Genomic DNA, 22,684 nt, shown 5'->3' on the forward strand with positions numbered 1-22,684 from the left:
CATTTCAATTCTGTGAATCCCGTATCAGACTTCCAACCTCAGGAACTATAAAATGCTGTCCGAAGCCACTGAGCTGTGATTATCTGTTATTGCAGCAACAGGAAGCCAACACACCACACCACAGCAGCCCTGGTTTGTCTTTCCCACCTCAAGTCCCTCTGCCGCCGCCTTAGCCTCTCCATGCCCAGGGATGGTTTTAAGTCTGCTGATCTAGGCTGGAGAGAAGGCTCAGAGGTTAAGAGCACTTGTTGCTCTTGCAGAAGACTCCGATTCGGTTCCCAGCACCCACATAGTGATTCACAACAATTCATAACTTCAGTTCCAGGGCACCCAACACTTTCTTCTGCCTTCTTTAGGCATCAGGTGTGCATACGGTGCACATACATGCATGGGGGCAAAACACTCAGACACATAAAATGAAGCTTAATCTTGGGGCTCAAGGTCTTGAAGGAACTTGTGGCTCCAAAACTATGCATCCCTGGTCTCCTAACTCCTTGGGCAGACCTCCCCACAGTCTGCCAGATCACCTCAGTGAACCCTATAGCTACAGATCAACCTAGTGAACCCTAGAGCTACTAGAGGGCCATCTGGGGGTTCAAACAGACTGAACGTCAAAAAGTAGGGCTCAGAACCCAGCAGCCTGGCACTGTCTGCCTTTGTCCACTCCTAGGAAGCCTCGGAGGCCTGAGAAGTGGTGGGGTATCAAGTCTTATGGGGGAAGGCATCCTCTCTGATTAGCTTGTGCTTCCCAGAGGACCCAGGGCCCCCATTTCAGGGCCTGCCAGCAAGGCGCCAGGCTTCCTGGGCACATTTCCCAATGAGTGTGCCAGGGTTACGAGTCTTTCTGGGAAACGCAGGCTCCCCCTTCCCCCGGACTACCACCAGCATCTCTGCCAACCTGACTCACTGGGAATTCTGGGGCCAATATATGACCTGGAGGCAGGACTCCTAGGGCCAGATTACTCATGAGCCATGAAGCCCTGGGCAAAACTCTGCTGGCTCTGAGCCTGCTTGTTCACCTCACCCAGCTTGAGACTAGATGGGAGGGCTAGGGCTGTTGTAGCTGGCAAAAGCTCTCTGCTCCAGGAGACACACGTTAGAGCTGGGTAGGGGCCACAATGGCTGCAGTGCACGTCACACATCTGCTCTACATGGCATTATCACCTGTGTCACCGGGGCCTGAGGTGCCCTCTTGGTCTTTGAGGTGAGCCCCTGCAGGGCAGCTTTATCATCATACCCTCCTCAGTGACCCCTCTCGCACTTTGCCAGCTGCTGGAGTAGAGTAGCTCTACTCTGGGGCCTCCCAGGGGTGGACAAAGGCAGAAGGACAGTGCCAGGCTGCTGAGCTCTGAGCCCCGGTTCATGACATGCAGGCCATTTGAATTCTCAGATGGCCCTCCAGTAGATGTAGGGTTCACTAAACTTTTCCCCCTATGGAACAGGGTCTTACTCTATAGCCCAGTCTAGCCTGGAACTCGCTATGTAGACCAGGCTACTCTCGAACTCACAGAGATCTGCCTGCCTGTGCTTTCTGAGTGCTGGGATAAAAGGCAAGTGCCACCATTACATCTGGCCAATGGCAGCACCTTGCTCTCTTGGGTACTAGATGTCTAGACTCCTGGGGCTTCAGTTGAAACGCCCCTCCTCCACATCTCCGCCTAGCCCAGGCTAGCATCATGGCTTACTTCTGTGGCCTTCTGACTGGCTTCACTGTTTCCATGCTATCTTAGCACCACACAGTAGCTTGGGTCATTACCTTACTCAGAGCCCTCTGACCCTGCCGCGCTCTCACTTCAGGTAGATGCCAAGTCCTCCCAATGGCTGCCCATACTACTCAGTGTCCCTTCCTTGGGACCTTGCTGTTTCTTTCTTTCCACAATATGCCTTCTCCCAAACCCCAGGCCCAGGAAAGCTACCTTTCTTCCTCAGTTCTTTTGAGCTTCAGATGTTACCGCCTCCGCTCGCAGGCCTCTATAGACCCCATGATCTAAAACTGTCCCCCAGCCTGTCATCTTCAACCTGTTTACCCTGCTTTATCCCCCCCACCCCCGAACCTTCTGTTATGTGACAGTGTCCTCCTTCGCAGATACATGTCCTTACCAGTCTGGAAGGGCCATAAAAGCAGGCCTCTGTTTTGGGAACTGCTGTTGTTCTGCACTAGAATGGTGCCTGACTCAGAGACCGGGTACTCAGGGTATTATATATAGTGCACGGATGCTAAATTCAAACTTCTATTGCAACAACTTGTCCGGGAAAGACTCCTCCTGGCCTCTGCTCATGTCATGGCCTCCTCCTAGAACCCATCCTTTCTCCCAGGTTCCAAGGCCTCGATGCAAGCTGCTTCCTCACCTAACCACCTTCCTCTACCAGCTAGCAGACTACCATCCTAAGCTCCTTCTAGATTCTCAGATGAGTGCCTCAGCTCCCAGACTGCCTGCGGAAGGCTCCATCCCACTGCAGTAGCAATCAGATGGGAGGAAGGAAAGCAGGAGGGACAAGTCCCTACATTGGAAGAGGGGGCTGGGGACAGGATTAGCTGCAGCGTCTCAGATCCAGCTGGTTCCAGAAATGCTGGGCTGGAAAATGTCACGCTCAACTCTGGTCCCTCCCCCAACTCTTCCCTGCAGGGTGGGCTCATTCCTGGAGAGCAGCCCTCCTCCAATACCACAGAGTCCTAGGAATGAAGGGGGCAGGGAATAAGCCCTGAAAAGGACAACACTTTTGCCTGTCCTCCCCCATCCCACCCCGCTGCTGAGTGACAAGACTTTAATTATAGATATTTGGTACTACTCAGAATTCCAAAAGTCCTTATCACCTCATACCCTCCCCACGGAAGCAGTTTCCATGAGGGGTGGGGGGAATCACAGCAAAGAGCCAAGGAGGGGTAGGAGGGAAACTTGCCTCCACAAGTCCCCAGCCAAGGGGGAGCCAGCCAGACAAAAGTGGTGGGAAGGGCTGCCGCCCAGCCCCACAGAAGGCAGGGCAGCTGGGCAGGCTGAGGTGGGTGCCAGGGCTGCTGGTGAGTGGGAGGGGAACAATGCCAGAGGTTCTAGGGCTTGGGTCCAGCTCTGCCTGGCCTTGTGGTGTGACCTTGGGCTCAGAAATCTCCCTTTTCGGTTCTCAGAATTCTTCCTAACCAACACCAGGCCCTGGTGAATTAAGTAACACCTGGAACACATTCAGGCTGTTACAATACAACGTGAAAGTGATGTCCCTACTGTTCCTGACTTACGCCCCTTCTCAGATGGCAGGCCAGTCTCACCTGGAGACTGGGAACAACCCCTCGATCCAGTCTCTTTAAGACACTGATAAGCCAGGATTCAGAGAGACTCCATACCCTGAATATGCCATCTTTCACAGGACAAGGAACCATTGGTGTCTGCCACAAAATGGCATGCAATGAACAACAGCCATGATACAGCTACTTCAGTATGTCAACGTCTCACGATTCAGCTACCCACAATTCTCAGAGACAAGTGACTGCCCGTTTCTGGGCTACAGGTGGTTCAAGTGTCAAGGGGTACCAGGCAGAAGAAACAAACTATCTAAGATTACTCTGAAGCCCAATAGAGGAACGCCTTCCTGCAGAGGGTGGTCCATGAACAACACAGAGGCAACTATGGGCCTAACTGGAAGAAGCCAGAGACCTGGAATCGGAGAAACAGGAAGGTCTGTGCAGCACAGCCTTGGTGAGCCACAGGCTGAGCTGCCCGCATTCACAGTACACAGAGAACACTTTCTCTCTCCTCCAGTCACACAGACTCTCCCTACCCCATTCCCTTAGCCAGGCTGCAGCATGAGCCCCTCCTTCAGAACTTCAAAAATCAGGCTTCCCTCAGTGCAAAGATGGGTTGACTGCCCAGGTCCAGATAGAGTCAGAGGCTAAGCAGTGCGTGGTACCCAAGCTTCCTGACTCCTTACAACGTGTGAAAGTTCTGACTTGAAAGATACACTTGAGCATGAGGTACTGCACGCTGCTCAAGATCCAGTCTGGGGTTCCCCAAGACTCCTGTCCTCTTCTTTGAGCGCTTTACATTGGCTCATGCTCTATAAGCAGAATAAGACAACTCTCTTGTCCCCTCTCATCCTGAAGGCCAAGCCACATCATCTCTACCCACAGTGCAGGGATCGTGACTGGAGCCCCAGGCTTGAGACAAGGAAACATTTTCTACTCAAGAAGAGCCGGCAGGAAGGGGGAGTGGACAGCTGCTCCCCATCTTTCTGAAGCCAGAAGGAAAAGGATAGCAAAAAATGAGATCAAGGTAGCAGATGGGAGGACTTCCAGGCTTAATGTGGGGGTGAGGAATGAGTCATCCCAAATGTTTCCTGAACCTAATAAAGTCCACCAGGTGACCCTAGACCCTGTGCTTAGACAGCAGTGGGGGGAGGAGGAAGCCAAATCTGACCACCAAGAAGAAGCTGAGGCAGCAGAGCCTGTTCTGTCCTCCCTCCTGCCTGGGGGAGGGAATGGTCGCACCACCACCCACCTACAGAGCCTTCTGGGTATTAGCCCATTATCTCCGTTTTACAGAAAGGGAGAGCAATCCACTTAACAGGGACAGGGCAAGCCCTGTGCATCTCCAGTCTGACTCTTCTAATTACAGACTCACCCTTCTCTCTTCTAAGGGCTGAGAGAGAATATCCAACTGGGCCTAGAGATTTAGGAGGACCTGAAATGTCAGAGAAAGCCTCTTGTAGGGCCAGGGAAGCTTGTATATGAGGGGACAGCTCAGTTCCACATGATCACAGCTCCCAGGTAGGGAGGTTGCTGGAGAATGTGAAACAAGGCAAAAACCAGTCCTATGAAACTTTTTCCTTCTTGGTCTCTCCTCCAGACTCCCTAGGCAGTCCCTCAGCTCCCACTGTACCTATGGGTATAGGACCCTATTACATGGAAAAGGAAGCTGGGACTCCTTCCTCCCATCTTCCAAGCACAGACCTGGCCCTGGTGCTCAGGTTTCGCTAATGGGGTCTCAGAAGGAAAGACAGGTCCAAAAGTCCCCTCTGCCAACTACCTCTCTGTCCCTCCCTACCCACTCCATAAGGAAGTGCAGAGCTGGGGCAGGAGGAATAGAAAGAAGGGGAGAGAAACAGAAACAGGGAGTTAGAGGGGCCCTTAAGAGCTCTGAAAAGCCAAGTGACCAAATTAGTCCAGGGTGTAGGGTTTCCCAGCTTCTGAAGTCAGCAACACAGTGGGAGCTGAGGCAGGCCACAGTTGACATAACCCCAGGCCATCCCTGAGCTCAGCTTCCAGGCCAGAGCTGCAAATCTAGTTGCAACTTTCCCATGCCAGGGCAGATGTTGCCTAGAGCCAGTCTCAATCCATGGCCAAAACCCAGGCATAGCTGATGCAAGATAAGAGAAGTGAGAGCTTTGTGGAGGGTGGGAATGAGCTCCCCGACCCAGGCCTGGGATTAATAGGAAGGAGGTGGGAAGGTGAACAGATGCAGGATAAGGGGCCAGGGCATCCACCCTGATTCACAGAGGCAGCCCTGTCTACAGAGACCAGAACTGCTTTCAATCCCTCTGAGAGGCCTCTGCCACTGAGCCTCAGCAGAAGCCTGTCTGTCACCCCACTTCCCAAGCAACTTTAGCTTGAAGCTCTTCTAACGGAAGACAAGTGAGTTGGCACTGGTCCTGTAAACTACCCAAACTCACAACACAGACTCTCCCAGTTCTGCATAATCTGCACCATCTACATCCCTCAGACCCAGTTCTATATATGAGGAGGTTAAGTCACAAGAAAGGCCAATGTCAGAAAACTAGAACAAGACTGGGGTTGGACCCGTGAAGCCCTCTGCTGCTCCCAAAAGTAAGGCTGGTCCCTAAGTCTCCCAGGTCTTGGAACAGGCTTAAAGAAAAGAGCATGCTAACTGGCCTGAAGTGTTGGGCATTGAGGCCGGAGCCTTGGCCCAACGTCATCACCCTCATCCACACTTCTAGTGCATTTCTAACAAAGAACCATGGAAATCTCAGAGACATCCCAAGGGCCCTTGCAGCCACCACCACAACACTTTGGAGCAGACAGACAGACCCTCTGACACTGGCAGCATCCTGAAGCCTCTTCAGGTCCTGAGTTAACAGGAGCCAGGTGCCATTAACTCTATTCCAGGACTGATAAGCACCTTTGGGTCTGGAAACCTGCCTAATAAGTACTCACAAAAGCTCCTGCCGAGTTGGTGCCATGGCTCTCATGTACCCTCCCCCGACTCCTTCCAAAGGACTTACCACTTGTGGCTTGCTACAGCACTTGCTCACTGGGGCAGGATCATCTGGAGTTGCCCTGCCAGCCCCAGAGGGCTTGGTCTCAGTGGAGGGTGGTGCGGAGGGAGGCAGGCAGGGTAGGTCCACAGGACCTGGAGCAGGACAGTCACCAGAGTGAAGGGTCAGCATGTACTGCTTAGTGACATCCTCAAGTGACGGTGCCTGCAACGTGGGATGGCCTCTAACAGGAAAGTCCACAGGCTCTGGTACAGCAACAGGGGGTCCCACAGACCTCCTAGGCTCAGGCACCACAATAGGTGTAAAGGTGGCAGGCACACTGGCGTGGCGAACATGTTTGGAGGAGGACCGAACTTGTGTCAGGCTACCAGTCGGGTCCTGGTAGCCCTCCTCTCTTCGAAGCTCTTGGTGACTGCTCCGGGCTGGGCGCTTCTTGGAGCCTCGGCGGGTGAGCCGAGGGGAGAGAACATTGGTTAGCTTGGGGTCAAGATGGAAGTCATGGTGGGCAGTGGAGGAAGCAGGTGGGGCCGGTAGGGACCTCTCAGACTGTGCCCTGCCCCCAGCAGGACCCGGGTCTTCTGGCTCCGCCCACTGCTCTGCAAGGATAGGTTCACTGCTGGAGGGAGGCAGCACGGGCTCCACTTCTCGAATGGGCTCCCCCCCTGGGCCCTCAAATCCAGGCCCAGTCAACTCCCCACGGCGACTAGGGTCACTCAGAGATTTCTTCTTGGGGGTTTTGCCACCAACCCTGTCTTCTCCCATACGCCCCAAGGCCCCAGGCCCCTGAACAATACTCTGAATGACTTCCTGATAGTTCTTGTTCTCTTCACTAACTACAGACCAGTCACTGTGGCCACTGGTCAGGCCCTCATCCATAGTTGGGGTCACTGGAAGCCCTGTCTTAGAGTTCAGTGAGCCTAGAAGATTACTGTCCACAGAGAACCCAGAGGGCTCCTCTGAGGAGGCAACCCGGTGACGCTGTGGAATAGGGTCACTCAGGGACCTGTAGGCCTCACTCATCTCCCCATTACTTACTTCAGTCCCATTAGGACCTGAGGGGGGTACTTTTCGCCTCCTGCGGAGGGCACCTGGTGTTGGAGGGGTCTCAGGAGACACAAGGGGCCTCCCACCTGGGCTGTCTTCTGTCCCAGCCCCTCGGTGGTGGTTCGTCTGTGCTGAAGTTGAGGAAAGGGGTCTCCACACTCCTGAAGGATCTAGGCTGCAAAAGGCAGCAGCACCAAGAGGTTCAGGGTCTGCTCCAATGCCTTCATCTGTCAGGCTGGACTCAGGGCCAGAGAGCTCCTCCTGAGACCGCTGCCCTTGGGTCATATCCCCTGCCCATTCAGGACTTCTTGGGCGGACATCACTTCCATCATCCTGCTGTGCACCCATACGCTGTATCTTCTCAAAAACCTGACGGGCTTCCTGTACATACTGATCCTGGACCACGAGTGGCAATGGATCCTCCTCTGCCCCAGAACCTGCCAGTAGGAGCTCTGAGGAGCTAGGCTTCAAGGCACTGGTGCGGAGCAGACGCCGGGCCATGGGCTTCTCTGAGCAGCTGAATGACTTTGCCCTGCGCAGGGTAGCTGTCAAGTCCTTGAGGGTGGGCCGGGTGGTGGGTGATGTTGGACTTTGGGACAGCGTAGACTCAGTTTGCTCCATTGGGCTACCTGCTGATGGTGAGTCTCTGCCATCTAGGGGGCTGTTCCCAGGGCCCCCACTGGGCTTTCGGACCCTCAACTCTGAAAGGTCTGAACGCAGGAAACTGAGCAGTGTCAGGGTTTCAGAGGCGATATCTGGATTCGACAGTGACTTGCGTTGTCGGTTCTTGTCTAGCTCCAGTCCTCCATCCCTCAGCGGCCTTGCGGTGCCCACAGGCCCTTTACTGCGGGACCTAGTCTGGGGCCGTAGAAGGAGCCCATCTCCAGTTCCAAAACTTGGGGATCGATATACACCCCAGCTCACAGAACTGCGGCTTGACCACAGGTCATCATCCTTGAGGGTCTCAGTGCTGGAATAGCGACTACTACCTCGGGAGCCAGCCGGGCTGGCCAGGTACGCAGGAAAGCTCACCTTAGCCACACGGAAAGGTGCGCCCCCAGTGTCGGACATAGGCCTTAAGCTCTCCTGGGGACCTGGGACGCAGGGCTGTGTGCCAGTACCCCACTCCTCCATAGAGGTTCTTGGAGACGTCGGAGGTTCGGGGCTCCTGACACTCCCTGCTGATCCCAAGCCCCCCAAATTTAGCTCGTCACTGTCCTGGCTGCAGCCGTGAACCAACAGGGAGCTTCCAGGCCGGAGTCCTCTCCCTCTCCAGCGACGACCATCCTCACCATCTGGGTCCTCCTCACTGCCCGAAGAGTGGCCGCCAAGGTAGGCCGGACTCTGAGGCCCAAGCTGCGCCTGCAGTCCCTCCTCTTCCTCCTCGCTGGAACTAGCAGCCCGGCTGCGGCTGACAGGATAGGAGGAGGCAATGGAGGAGGAGGAGGAGGCCCGGGCCCCGGCCTGCGGTTGGGAGAAGCTATGCCAAGAATGTAAACCATCCGCCGGACGCTGCGCCCGCTCCTGTTGCTGGTGCTGCCGACGTCGCCTCCCCTCGATCCCGGACCCGGACAGAGGCCGCGCAGAACGCAGGCCAGCCAGAGGAAAGCACGTCCGAGGAGGTGGCGTCGGAGGCTGTCGGGGATCACGAGTTGGGGGCTCCCATGAAACTCTGTCGGGGCTGGTCGAACCCAGGGCCTCAGAGTCTACACTGGGTCGTCTGGAGCTCGGACCGCCGAAGAGTTTGCGCATCTCGGTGACGCTGGGCCAGGCCCCACGCTCAGAGCCTTCCGCTGCTTCTTCTGTGGTGACGGAGGAGCAGCCCCCGTCCCGAGCACCAGTGGAGTCGTCGTCCAGACGCGCCGCGTCGAAGCGCCGGGAGAGCTGGCGCACCGATGGCGAGAGGCTGCGGAGCGGGCGCGGCTTCGCGGGGGCGGCCGGGGGCCCCGACGCCAGCTTGGACACGCGCCGGGAGGGCTGGCCCGGGACTGCCGCGGCTGGCCGGCACGAAGCTCGGCGCCGCAACCCAGGGGTGTCCGCGTCCTCCTCCCTCGGCCCCGGTCCGCCGCTCCAGTGTTCCAGCAGTTTAAACGAGACGCTGCGATAAAGTGGGGGCCGAGGGGACCCGTCCGCCATGGTTGGTGGCAGTCACTCCGGGGGGGCTGGCCTCGGGACGCCGCGGCCAACCCCCCCTGCACCCCCACTCCGAGGGCGCGCAGTGGCCGAGGTCCGAGAATCTGGGTCCTGCACCAGCAGCGTGCGGCGGCTGTGGTGGAGGGTATGGAGACGTGAGCAGAGGTTTATCAGTCGAAGATCAAGTTTCTGCGGCTACAGGAGGCAGGAGCTCCATCCTGAGCGGCCCCTCTCGCCCCGGTGGCGACCCCAGGTCCAACCTTAGCCTCTGCGGGAGAGGCCAGGGGCATCGCGGTCCTGCGGGCGAGGGGCCTAAGGCTCGGTTCCTGCACTCAAATTCCGCCTGCCAAGCCCGGCTGCGGGCCTGCCTCCCCTCGAGATCCCGCTCCGGCTCCCTTTCCCTCCCCCTAAGCAGCTAGCTCTCAGCTCCCTTTTGTTGCAAATAAACTTTGAGGCAGAGGAAAGGGGGCGGGAGGCGGGGCCTGGCGCCCAAAAGAGGGGGTGGGCTCCGGGAGCGCGCGAGGCTGGGAACACTGTGGGGGGAGGGAATCGGGGAGGAGCCGAAGGAGAAACAGGATGCTAGAACTTGTGTAGACCTAAACGACCCTCTAGGGGAGTCCGTTGGGAAAGCCGCGGGCTGATCCTCCCTGGGGACTCGTTCAGACACACAGGAGCTGAGAGTGGACAGCTCTGCATAACCTAGTCCCCTCAGTTCAGCCTTTCACTTGGGAACCTCTGCCGCAGGGGCTCCAACATGGCAACCCAAGACCCACAAACTCAGGTACACACCGAAACTCAGGTACACGCAGAGACTCTCCATGGCCGGAAAAGAGGTGGGGCCCAGGGAGACGTAGGTGGGGCAGGCCCACCAGAGCGCTTGTGGTTCCCAACCTTGCTCAGACCACGCCCCTAACTCATCCTTCAGCGGCGAATCCCGCCGCACCACGCCCATGTCCCGCCCCTCACTCTCCCAAACGCCCCACCTATATCCCATCTCCCTCGGGCTTGTCCCTTGCTGACTGTCCCGTAACCCACCCAATGCTGCTCTAGAAGTCCCACCACTCAGGACCATTACACACAACTTCCCCCGCCATTTTTCCAGTTGCCACGCCCCCCACCCTCCAAGGCCTGGCGGCCTCTAATCTCTAGGACTCCTCTCCCCACGTCTTTCTGCGGTCGGCGTACGTGGCTCTTGCGCCCTCTGCGGGCAGGATTCTCCGCTCTCTCCGAGCTCTGCAGAGATAAAACTTCATCCACCCACAACCATAGAAGAGTTGGGAAGGTTTCATTTGCTTACAGACGTTTCCTGCCTCCTTTGCCAAGCACTCTGCCCTTTCTTTGGCCTCCCGCACAAAAGGTGTTTGCACGGGAACGCCCTCAACTTCCCACCGCCAAACCTATACTCCTACCTGTGGCTGCTCCACCCCCCAAAACCAGGAAGGTATCTCTCCTGCTGCAACAATGATCTACCCTAGAGCTCCCCTCCCGCCCCTGCCACAGTCTGGCAAGTCTAAAATTGTTCTAGTTTCTGGGATGTCAACTTCCCACCTCACCTGCTTCTGTTAAGTCTTTGCCCGGACAGTTTAAATGTAGAACTCTGCACCTAAATGAATGAAACTAAATGTATGGATGCCAAGGACATACAGGTAATATTTTAGGTATTTTATTTACTCCTCGAGCCATCCTTGGGGATAGATGTTATTAGAGAAGTCACAATAGCTATTGCAGAAGTCAGTGGGAAAGGGCAGCTCTTGGTGTGACTCAAATTCAGACTTTAAAGTAGTCAATCATCACGCTCCTTCAGACATCTTGATAAGGAGGTTCAGCCTCATTTAAGCTCCAGCAGCCTTTCTTTCTCTTTGTGGGTGGTAGGCAGAACTCAGCCTCCTTGGGAACAGAGGACAGTGTCATCTGCCTCACACTCACCCAGCTCTGTTATGTGTAGGCCTCATTCCTCCAATGTTCACTTGGTAAGCACTTAAGGTCACTGGCATATGCTTTACCCAACCAACCCCAGGGTCATATGAGTCCCAACCAAAGATACTTAGCTCTAGTAACATGGAGAGCAAGACAAGGAGAGGGCAGAATGCTAAATGCAGAATAAGGGAAGGCAGCCCCTAGCACAGTGGGTCTCAACCTTCCTGATGCTGTAACCCTTTAATACAGTACTTCATGTTGTAGTGACCCCATCATAAAATTATTTTCATTGCTATTTCATAGCTGTAATGTTACTATTATGAACCATAATGAAAATATCTTTGTGGGCTGGAGAGATGGCTCAGAGGTTAGGAGCACTGACTGCTGTCCCAGAGGTCCTGAGTTCAAATCCCAGCAACCACATGGTGGCTCACCACCATCTGCAATGAGATCAGATGCCTTCTTCTGGTGTCATGAAGACAACTACAGTGTACTTGCATACATAAAATAAATCAATTAATTAATAATTCTTTAAAAAAAAGAAAATATCTTTGTTTTTCAATGATCTCAGGCAATCCCTGTGAAAGAGTCATTAGACCCCAAAGGGGTTGAGACACACAGGTTGACAACCACTGCTCTAACGGGACCCTAGGTTGGATTGCTGCTCACACAGCTCCCCAAGGTAAGAAGGTAGTTCTCTTAGTTCTGGACCACCCATTAGTTTGCAGGAAGTCTCCAGGTATGGAGATTACCCTCCTGAGTTGAAAGAAACCTCCTGCAAGTCCTTCACCCCACAGTATCTCAGCTTTGCCTCAAAGGGTACATGAGGTGTACCTTGCTCTCTCTACTGGCAAATTAGTGGGCAAGGAACAGAGCCCTGCTGGGTTTGCATCTCTCTGCTCTACCTTGCTGGGTGACAGAGTAAACAAACCTGTATGATGCTTCTTTGAGCCTTAGTTGCCTTGTCTGAAAAGTGAGTGGGTCAGCTTTCCCCTAAGCAAGTTTAAGTGTGTATGGAGTCACTGTCTCCCTCCATAATGATGGCTCAACAGCTTGCTATGTTCTTTTGTTTGGCCGAGATCAAGCCTAGGGCTCTGGGCATGCTCAGTAGTCACTGTACTGCTCAGCATGGCCCCACATTGAAGGGTGTGCTGTTCCAGCTCCTTCACACCGTTAATTTCTTTTTCGTTTTTGTTTTTGTTTTGTTTTGTTTGTTTTTCGAGACAAGGTTTCTCTGTATAGCCCCAGCTGTCCTGGAAGTCATTTTATAGACCACGCTGGCCTCAGACCCACAGAGATCCATCTGCCTGCCTCTGCCTCCCACGTGCTGAGGTTAAAGACATGCACTACCACTGCCAGGCAATTTTAAATTTCACCTTCATGTCACTTCTGAGACAGGTATTTATCCCTCATCACAGATGAACAAATGGAGAGGCTAAGGTCATAGACCCCCAAGAGCCCGGTCACCTACACTTGGCTGAAGTAAACTTGCCTGGCCTCTGGCCTTACTTGTGAGGAGGGAGTATATTTAAGGATCTTGGCTAGGCTGAGTGGCATCCCACGTCAGTCACTTTTGCTTTTATTTTATGTGCCTGGGTATTTTTGCCTGCATGTATATGTCTCTTTTGTCTGCATGTATGTGCCTCAGACCCCTCGGAGCTGGAGTTACAGAAAGTTGTAAGCTACCATGTGGGTGTCTGTGAGCCTTAGGCTCCTCCTCTCTGAAGAATGAACTAGCGTGGTGACTGATCTATTAACTCGGCAGGCTACCCTGTCTTGGGGAAAATCAATATGGAAAGGTTGGATGGTCAAGGTGATGGGCAGCATGGACCTTGGAACTTAATAAACCATGAGAACCAGAGAGCTTTAATACATTTAATAAACCACGAGCGCTATCTGAAGGGAGGATCTGGTATCTGACTGCTTCCCAAAACCAAACCATCTTTCTGAAACTCCGTGTACCTCCATCATCAGACCGAGGGTGCATAGTATTTCATTAGTCAGCATCTCTTGTACACCTTACGTCCTTGTCAGTTACTGGGTTCACTCTTCTCACCAAAAACCCAAACCAACCAGCACCTTTACAGTAACCTCAGTCTCATTCCTGTGTCCAACCACTGAGGGGCAGCCTCAGACTCACTGCAGAGCTGTGCTAATCAGTGTTTATATTCCCCCTCCCCCTCCCTCTTCTTCCTCCCTTTCCCTCTTCCCTCTCCCTCTTCCTTCCTTCCTCTCCCTGTCCCTCTGCTCCCCCCTCTCTCTTTCCCTCCATCCCTCCCTCCCTCCATCTCTCCCTCTTCCTCTCTTCTCTTTCTCCCCTCTCCTGCTCCCTCTCCCTGTCCCTCTCCCCCCTCCACCCCCCCACCCCCACCACCCACAGGATCTCTCCTAAGCCATCCCAGTCTCAGACTGTGTAACTGAGGGTGACCTTGAACTCCTGACCTTCCTGCCTCTTCTCCCATGAGTTAGGATTATATGCATCACGGTGCCCGGCTCTTTTGTTTTAAGATTTATTGTTATTTTTTGTGCATGGGTGTTTTGTTTGCATGTATGTACATGTGTGACTATTGCCTGAAGAGGCCAAAAGAGGGGTTTGCTTAGGAGCTGGGAGCTGTACCTGGGTTCTCTACAAGAGCAATGTGTGCTCCTAACTGCTAAGCCACTGCTCTAACTCCTGTTTTCTCCTATTTGTTTTTCTTGCATCTACACAGTCCTCAAAGTGCTTTCATTTTTGTATTTTTGTTAACATTGTTATGTTGTTGATTTTGTTTTGTTTTAAGATAAGGTCTTTCTATAGCCCAAGCTGGCCTCAACTTTCTGTCCTGCCTCAGCTTCTAGATTTCTGGGGGTCATTACAGGCGTGTATTGCCACATCTGGATTTTCTTGTTGTTTGTTTCTTTGCTTTTTGGACAGGGTCTCACTATATAGATCTGGCTGGCCTGGAACTTGCTATATAGACCAGACTGGCTTTGAACTCACTGAGATCTGACTGCCTACGCCTCCCAAGTGCTGGGGAAATGTGTACTCTACCTCATCCCACCCAGATGCTTTTGAGTTTCATTTGTTTTGTTGCTCACTCTGTGTGTGTGTGTGTGTGTGTGTGTGTGTGTGTGTGTGTGTGTGTGTGTGTGTGATTGGACTCTGAACCTCATACACTCTAAAGAAGTTCTATAGCACAGAACTACATTTCCAGGACACATCTGCCCCTTTTTTGAGACAGGGTTTCACTTAGTTACTGAAACTGTCCCTGAACTTGTTCTGTAACCTAGTCAGGCCTGGAACTCAATCCTTCTGCCTCAGTCTCTCTAAGATTATAGGCTTCTGTAATCATTTTAATTTTTGAAACAGTGAGTAGGATCAGCAGGGGAAAAGCACTTGTTGTTAAGACTGACCTCCTGATGCCTAGGAACCAACTCTTGTCCTCTGTTTGCCACACATACAATAAATAAAATATAAAATTGTATATAAAATATAATTTAAAATATTTTTAAAGGCAATGAACAAAGTCCACAGTCCAGGCTCACCTCCAACTATTGAGCCTGAGTTGGCCTTCCACATGCTATGGCTACCCCCATGGGCCAGCATCTCTGCTTTAGTTCTTCCTAACCTCATAGAAAGGACACTGCCTACAAATAATTCGGAAGGAGTTCTTGTTCCTTAATATCATACTGCTAAGTTGAAGTGTTTCATGTTGGTGTAATAATTCTAGATGTGTGTGTATCTACTGTGTTGATCCATTGTTTTAGTGGATAATCAGGTAATGGTGATATCAGTTTTGATGGGCGTCATGAACTTGACTTTGGGACTCGTGGACAAAGTTTTCGTGACAGAAGTGTGTACGGCATTACAAAATTAGGAGGCACCGTGAAGCCAAGGTGGAGTATCCCGTTCTGTCATCTGTGTCATCTGTTATATGACATGGATATACTCCCTCTCAGCCTCAAGCTACCCTAGGGCTGACCTCCCCAGGTGGTCAGCCATCTTTAAGATGCCTCCTGGGTATTTCCAACCCTTGTTCTTAGTTCCCGTCAGGTTCCAGCAGACATCCTGTCCCCTATCCCAGTTAAGTCGTTGCCTGCTTTCACCTAGCGTTGATGGAATCTGACTAAAGGACTCATTTGGCTTGGCTGTGTGTGTGTGTGTGTGTGTGTGTGTGTGTGTGTGTGCTTGAAAGCTCATGCGTACAATGGCTTAAAAATTAACAAAAACAAAACAACAAACACAAGAACACATTTATTTCTCTCTCCTGTGCAAAAGTCTTGGCAAATGGATGGGAATGTGAGCTTTCCCAGCTTCTTCCTCTACAGGAGGGGCCTTGCCCTCACGTTCGTGATGGTGTACCAGTGGTCCCCTCTACCTTGTAAACACAAGAACGGTCAGGCGGGAAGACCTTTGTTAGAATTTGCAGTGCTATTCCAGGACCTAGCTCAACCCTTGATTGTCTGAGATGGGGTTTCACCATGTAGACCAGGCTGGCTTAGAGCTTGTTATCCTGTCATGACATCCTGAATTCTGGTATAACAAGCATGAACTGACCAGTCCCCGAAACACAGGTGTCTTAGTTTTGTGGTTGACATAGAAATTTTGGAGGGCCAGGCATGTTGGGCCAAGTTTTGCTTCTTCTCGGTATGGTTTCCGATTGGGAGAAAGCTTCAGGCACCATGACCCCAGTGGGCAAACACATTGCAGCCAGTGCTTCAGGGCCTCCCCTGGGGTCTCAGACTCTCTGCCTCTGCCACTTGGCTGTGAGCTTCTGTAGGAGATCGTGTGGTTGCCGCCGGAACTTCTGTTGTGTGAAGTAGAAGAGGATAGGGTCCAGAACGCTGTTAGCACTGGCGAAGGGCCGGGTGCCTTTGTAGGCTGCAGCGAAGGTCTCCAGTACCGGGCAAGAGACGCCGGGCGTGGAGCGCACAGCCAAGTAGGCTGTCTTGGTGATGTGGAAAGGCAGGAAGCTGATAACAAAGACAGCTGCTACCACGACAGCCATACGGGCCGCCTTGCTGCGACGCTCTTGGGCCACAGGACCTGCTGGGCCATCCTGGCGACACAGGCGGCGGGCCATGCGACAGTAGCAGGCCAGTAAGGCTGTGAAGGGAAGCAAGAAGCCGATGACCGTGAGGGCCATGCCATACGGCAGGTAGCGGGTGGACAGGATGGGTGGGCTCAGGTCGTAGCAGACAGTGCGGTTGCGCTGGATGCCCGTGGCGGCAAAGACTGCTGTGGGCAGGCACTGGGCTGTCACAACCAGCCAAACGACTCCACATACCACCCAAGCAGCACGGCGACCTCCACGCTTGTGCCAGGGGGCCAGGGGATGGCAGATGCCTAGGTATCGCTGGAAGCTAATGCAGGTGAGGAACAGGATGCTGCCGTGTAGGTTGGCATAGAAGAGGAAGCGTACCAGGCGGCAGGCAAGGTCTCCGAAGGGCCAGTGGTCCCCTCTGGCGTAGTTATAGATAAGTAGGGGCAGTGAACAGGCATACAGCAGGTCCGCCAGTGCCAAGTTCAGGGTGTACACAGCGGAACGGGTCAGGGTCCGGCGGGATGCGCATATCTGGGCGATGACACAGACGTTCAGTGGCAGGCCGACCACCAGCACCACTGAGTAAACTGGGGGTAGCAGCAGTCGCTTGAAATCCTCACGGTAGACGCAGGTGGTGGGCGGCAAGCCTGGAGCCTGGATGGTGCCATTGTCCCGCTCCATAACTGGCGGCCTGCTTTTCCTATGCTTGGAGAATCTGGGGAGGCAACACACAACCTCTCAGTGGTATGCTCACTGGCAACCCAGTTGGCCCTGCGCCTTGATCTCACTATCTGAACAAGTCCTGAACTATATCTTAGTCTCATCACCCCATAAAGATCCATGTGGATCCCATATCACGGAACTGTGTAATCCAGTGAGGCTCAAGCTTGAGAGAAATTCAAGTCTGTTTTTTTTTTTTTTTTTTGAGACAGGGTTTCTCTGTGTAGCCCCAGCTGTCCTGGAACTCACTCTGTAGACCAGGCTGGCCTGGAATTCACAGAGATCCCCTGACTCTGCCTCCCAAGTGCTGGGATGAAAGGCCTGCGACACCACCCTAGCCCAAGTCAATTTCTTTCTGTGCTATTTATTTTCTCTCAGCTTTTCCTCATGAACTCCTGCTCTTCCCTCAGAACCCTCGTCAAATGTCTCTTCTGTGCAAGTGGATTGATGGGCTTTGGTTCAAATCACAGTTACTGCCTGCATGATCGGGGATAGGGATTTACCTTCTGACTTCCTCATCTGGGCAGTGAGGGAGCGTTACCAATAGGTTAGAAGCGCACACGGTCTTCTCCTGAGCTCCCTGACGGGTAGGGATGCAGGACTGGTATGTTTACCTGTCTCATGCAAGATGGACGATGTCTTAGGAGGATGTACCAGCTCTGGTGTTGCTCGTTGTCAAGGCAGGTTGGGTCTTAGTTTACCCCTGTGGACAGTGCACACACACAGAGTTCTCTGAGAGAAGCACCACCGTCCTCAGCCTGAATCCCACCTTCGAAAGCCATGTTCTTTCAGTCAGAGTTTATCTGTGAAACAAGACAGGTAAGTGAGGTGCTCCCAGGAACTTCCTTATGGGGACCTGCGGGGACTGGGGTGTGCAGGGGGGTGGTGGGGTTGTGTGGATGGGGATGAGGTGAGTGGATGAGGGGTGGGATGTGTGGATGAGGGGTGGTGTTATGTGGGAAAGGGGTGGGGGTGGCATTGTGTGGATGGGGGTGGGGTTATATAGATTATGGTGGGAGTGAGGTATGTGGATGAGGGATGGGGGCGGGGTATGTGGATGAGGGATGGGGGCTGGGTTCTATCGATGGGGGATGGGTACTGGAGCAGCTCAAGTCACTCAGCTACTGCTCCTATACCTAAGCCGGGAGGCTCACAACTGTGTTTAACTCCAACTTCAGCGGATCTGATACCTCTGGTGTCCATAGGCAACTACACACATATGAACATGCACACACACATGATGCAGGTGGCTGAGCAGTTAAGAGCACTGGCTGCTCTTTGAGAGCATTGACTGTCTGAACTCCAGTTCCAGAGGATAGGACACCCTCACACAGACATACAAGTAGGCAAAACATGGAATTAAAATGATTAAAAATAAATCTTAAAAAAAAGAAAGAAAGAAAAAGAGCCCAAGGTGCTCCCTGGTGGCTGGAGTGAAATTCCAGCTCTCAAGGGAACCAATCAGGAACCAATTTTTACAGAGATGGGAACTGGATATGATGAGGGGCCATAGGGTCAATGCTGGTGAGTTAGAAACAGAGTCAGAGCCAGAGTTCACCATCCACAGACACTGAATACAGAATCACATGCATTCATTTCACAGGGCTATTCATTTGCACATTCATTAATTCTCTTGCTCTTACCTGCCTGTTAGGTACACATAGGCCTAGCAGAGATGACATTTCAAGCCTAGCTACGGCGTGCTAGTCTGAGGGACAGACCAGAGTGAGCCACAGGACAGAAAGGACTCAGCAGAAACGATGTCTGCTGTTAAGACTGGCAGCCTGAGTTCAACCCCTAGGACCCTAGTGGTGAGAGGAAAGGACGGACCCCAACAAGCTGTCTTCTGACCATCATGGGTACACCATGGCAAGAGCCCTACACACAGATGGTTATAGGTAGGTAGGTAGATAGATAGATAGATAGATAAATAGATAGATAGATAGATAGATAGATAGATAGATAGATAGATAGATGTCAATAAATAAAGAAAAAGGATGACATGGTGGCTGAGGAGAGTTTTCATCAGTAGAGCAGAGAGGAAGGACACCCCCCCCCCCGCCACACAAGTAGGAACAGGGTGGGACAGGAATATGCCCCTATCCGTCCTTAGGGAGGCCTGTGGCTTTGTGACTGCACTCCCAGAGAAAGCCTTTGGCCACGCATGGATGAAGCCACAGTGTTTTCTTGTTTCCCAGAGCTCTCTGAGAGGCTGGTCCTTCCAAGATTCTACCTCCCCTGGAAGTAACAAGAGCTGCAGAAAGCGCTTCGAGGAGACCTCAGGCATCATCTGCTCCCCATAGGGAGGGACCCCTTGACCCCCACAGTGGGCGACAGCTACTGCTGGCTATCTGTCTACCTGCAGTAGGAACCTTTTAAGAGATTCCTCTGCTCTTAGGGAAATACCTGGACCCCTCTTCTGGTGTTTGAGGTCCCTGTCCAGACCTCTGACTTTGCCTGAAGGCCCCCACGTCCTTTCTATACACCCCTTACCCTGCCCTTCCTCACTCCTCATACCGTTCCCAACACTTTCACAGCTACTGGCACCTGAGGCCCAGCCCTGTCTCTGACCTGTCCAGCCTTGTTGATCTTCTCACAAACATGTTCTTAGTCCACTTCTGTTAGCCGGAACCCAAGTATCTCCAAATTCAAGACAGCACCAAGCTCATGACCCCATCTTGTCCCTCCTTTGAGTCCCCAGCTGAACAGATCCCACCTGGCTTGCCAATCTGCCCAGCCACCCTGTCCCATGCTGCCGTATTGACCCATTTCCTCAAGACACAGACACTCACATGCAGCATCCTGTCACCAGCCTGAGTTGATAGCTCCAAGTGTGTGGGGCACTCAGGACACAGACATGGAGCGCCCCACGTTCTTGTCCTCAGCCACACTGTAACATCTCTGGTGTGGCTTTAAACAGCTTCCTCTGCTTCCTGGCCCTGCTAACTCTGACCGAAATAGCCTTTGGATGGGGGGGGGGCGGACAGCTCCCTGCTGTCCCCCACACCTTGGCCTGGCGGAAACAGCCCGGAGGAGCACGGAGCTGAACAAAAGTCATCCTTCCCAGAACTCCCTGTCTCGCCGTGGGAGGAGGGGACAAGGGGACAAGGGGACAGAAAGGCAGATAGGGTGTGAGCAGACCCAGAGAGTGGCTTTCCACTCAGCACTCCCTCAGTGTTCTCCTTTGTTGAATGTATAGGTGGGTTGTTTCAGTTCTTGGTCCTTCCCCCTAGCTGGGACCTGAGCCACCAGGATTCCATTCACTTCTCTGATCCTGTACTCCTGTCCCATTCTCCATCCATATGGTAGGTCATCTACTGACATGCCTGTCTTCACCTCCCTCCAGGGGACAAACCTCTTGGAAACCTCTTACCTAGCTACTTCCTGGTCTTTACTTTCCATACGTCCTTTTCACCACGAGCCTTTATTAAACGCCTACAGCGTGCTGTCAGCTCTTCCAACATTCTGCTATTAGCAGTCACTGTCCCTTCCACACAAAGACCAAGGCTCATGAGGGTGGGGATGGACACATGAATGAGGCTTTGTAGCTGTTGGAACAGCTAGAGTATGAGAGGTGTTCCTCAGGGAAGAGGCAACATTCAGGGAGGAAGAGGATGGGCTTTGGTGTGGAGCCACTGAGGCAAGGGGTGGGGGCAGGGCAGCACAGGGAATGAAAGCCAAGCTGGTAAGTGGGGGCTGGGCTCATATCCTGCCTCTGCTCCCACTCCCATCTGTTTCTCTTAGCGGCTGTCTAGAATGTCACAGTTGCCACCAGCATGTTGAAATGCCACAGACAGTGACTCTTCCTACTCAGTCAGTTGTAGAGGAGCCTTGTAGAATGCAGATGCTGTCCACGCACTGAGCCCACCCCAAGCCCACTTTACAGGACTGGGAGTCAAAATTTTGAACCAAAGTGAGATTAGGATTGAATTTCAGGCAGACATTTGGCTAGCTGTTTACAAATTGGGCACCTACGGTTTATTTGGGTATGGGCCAAGAAATCAAGCAGCCACAGTGAGCTGGCTTTCCTCCCAGTAGTTAGCTACTTGTTGTGTTCCCAGGATAGTCTCTGATGGCACTACAGTCCATCCCAGGACTGGTGCAAATCTGAAGGTTCAAGAGAAGATGGGGTGCTGGCCCTCGGACAAGCCAAGACTTGGGTCAGACCTCTGATACTCCAGGGACTGGAGTATTCCCTGTAATGAGAGCCTGCAGCCATGAGATGGCGCCCGTGGACAGCTGAACTGGATGAGGACACGGTGCCCAGGTTTCAGGGGCTGCCTGCAAGTCTGGAGCAAGCCCAGGACATGTCCCTAGCCCCATTCCTCTGGCCCTCCTCAAGATTCCTCCTATTTATCCATCCCTCTGTCTGAGCCTCGGCCTCTCAATGCACTTACAGCAGCCATTTGAGTGTCAGATAGCACCCTGACACCAGGCATTTTCCACCCCTCTCTAGTTAGCTGGATATAACACCAGCAAAAATACCACAGCCCTTCACCCCACCAGGGGACAACCTACACTTGCTTCCTTTCCTCAGTCCAGGTAACAGCTATGAGTTCAGTTCTGCAGCATTGTCGACTGAATGTAGACATCAGGAAGGACTGTCTCACTGCTCTTGATGCTACTTAGATCATGTGGTCTTTGTATAACCCTCTGTCTAGGGGCTGAGGAAGCCGGTCGGACAGAGGTAGGAGCTGGAAATTTGAGTCACCACCTCCCAGCAGTTCGCTGTTGTGCTGGACCTGGGAAGAAGCCTCCCAACCTTGGGCTGCCTGCCTGCCAGGAAACCAAACTGGGAAATCCCCCTGCTGTACCCCTGGGCCGTGAATTCAGTAGAAAAGGTACAGGATCGCAGGGTCAAGACTTGGCTTCCTTTTTCTGAGTCAGGCTGAGATCCACCATCTGCCCGCTGTGTGGCTTAGGGCCAGCTTCCCACCCTCTCTGAATCTGAGAAACATATGGCAGCTGTGTTCCCTTCCTTAAGGGGACATTATACCCTCTGTCCCAGGCGTCACCCAGCCCTGACCTTGTGTGTTATCCAACCTGAGTGCCCTGGTGCCACCTACATCCAGCTCGATCCCAGTCCCTGGCACTTGGAGAATCTCCACTTGGACAGTTCTGGACCCACCAGCCTTGAGCTGGCAAAGCCAGCAGAAGGCTGCAGGGAGGGCAGAGATCTGCTTTCGCTTCTCCCTGTTTTACTTCTCCTTTCCCCTTCTGCTCAGCAGGGACCATGTGGAACTGAAAGCTCCACTTTGAGTATAAAGGAGAAGCTGCAGACCAGGACTGGGGCCCCTTCCTTTGCTTCCTTGGGTAGGAATTTCATGGCCGTCCTGGGATCACTGTCTCCATCCAGCACTTCTAATAAAGCTTGGCCTGGAGCTGTGTGGGAGGCACCCTACTCTGTGCCCGGACCCCAGGATCTTCCAACCCTTCTTCTCCCTGGGGACCCAGCTTCTTGGACCCCCCAGTAAGTGCTCAGCCATGAGGACTTCAGTTGGCTGCAGACCACGAGTGCCCCAGATCTGTCAATTCTCCAACAAGCAGGCTCCAGATAGTGGTTGGAAGAAAAGGCTGAAGCCTAGTTCGTGTGTGGCCTACCATGCAGGTAAACGTGGAAGAGC

General features: G+C 53.1%; 2 protein-coding genes across 7 annotated transcripts in view; both read right to left on the reverse strand.

The window, feature by feature from the left end:
- Arhgef17 (Rho guanine nucleotide exchange factor 17) overlaps positions 1–9,824 on the reverse strand; it is a 59,552-nt gene extending 49,728 nt beyond the window's left edge. Inside the window, exon 1 of the mRNA NM_001401823.1 lies at positions 6,229–9,824. Coding sequence (NP_001388752.1) covers positions 6,229–9,402 — 3,174 coding nt within the window. The 5' untranslated portion in view covers positions 9,403–9,824. The remainder of the gene's footprint in view (positions 1–6,228) is intronic.
- Positions 9,825–14,770: 4,946 nt separating this feature from the next.
- The window catches only part of P2ry6 (pyrimidinergic receptor P2Y6), a 35,502-nt gene continuing 27,588 nt past the window's right edge, over positions 14,771–22,684 (reverse strand). For 5 of the 6 annotated variants that reach the window (XM_006229713.5, XM_039078872.2, XM_006229712.4 and 2 more), the window contains 2 exons: positions 17,675–17,863; positions 15,536–17,055 (listed from right to left, as the gene is read on the reverse strand). In XM_006229713.5, coding sequence (XP_006229775.1) covers positions 16,035–17,021 — 987 coding nt within the window. In that variant the 5' untranslated portion in view covers positions 17,022–17,055; positions 17,675–17,863 and the 3' untranslated portion in view covers positions 15,536–16,034. Of the gene's footprint in view, positions 17,056–17,674; positions 17,864–22,684 lie in introns of all 6 variants that reach the window. The other variant, NM_057124.2, reaches the window with a different exon arrangement.

The sequence above is a fragment of the Rattus norvegicus genome, chromosome 1, assembly GCF_036323735.1.
Source record: "Rattus norvegicus strain BN/NHsdMcwi chromosome 1, GRCr8, whole genome shotgun sequence".
Lineage (NCBI taxonomy): Eukaryota > Metazoa > Chordata > Mammalia > Rodentia > Muridae > Rattus > Rattus norvegicus.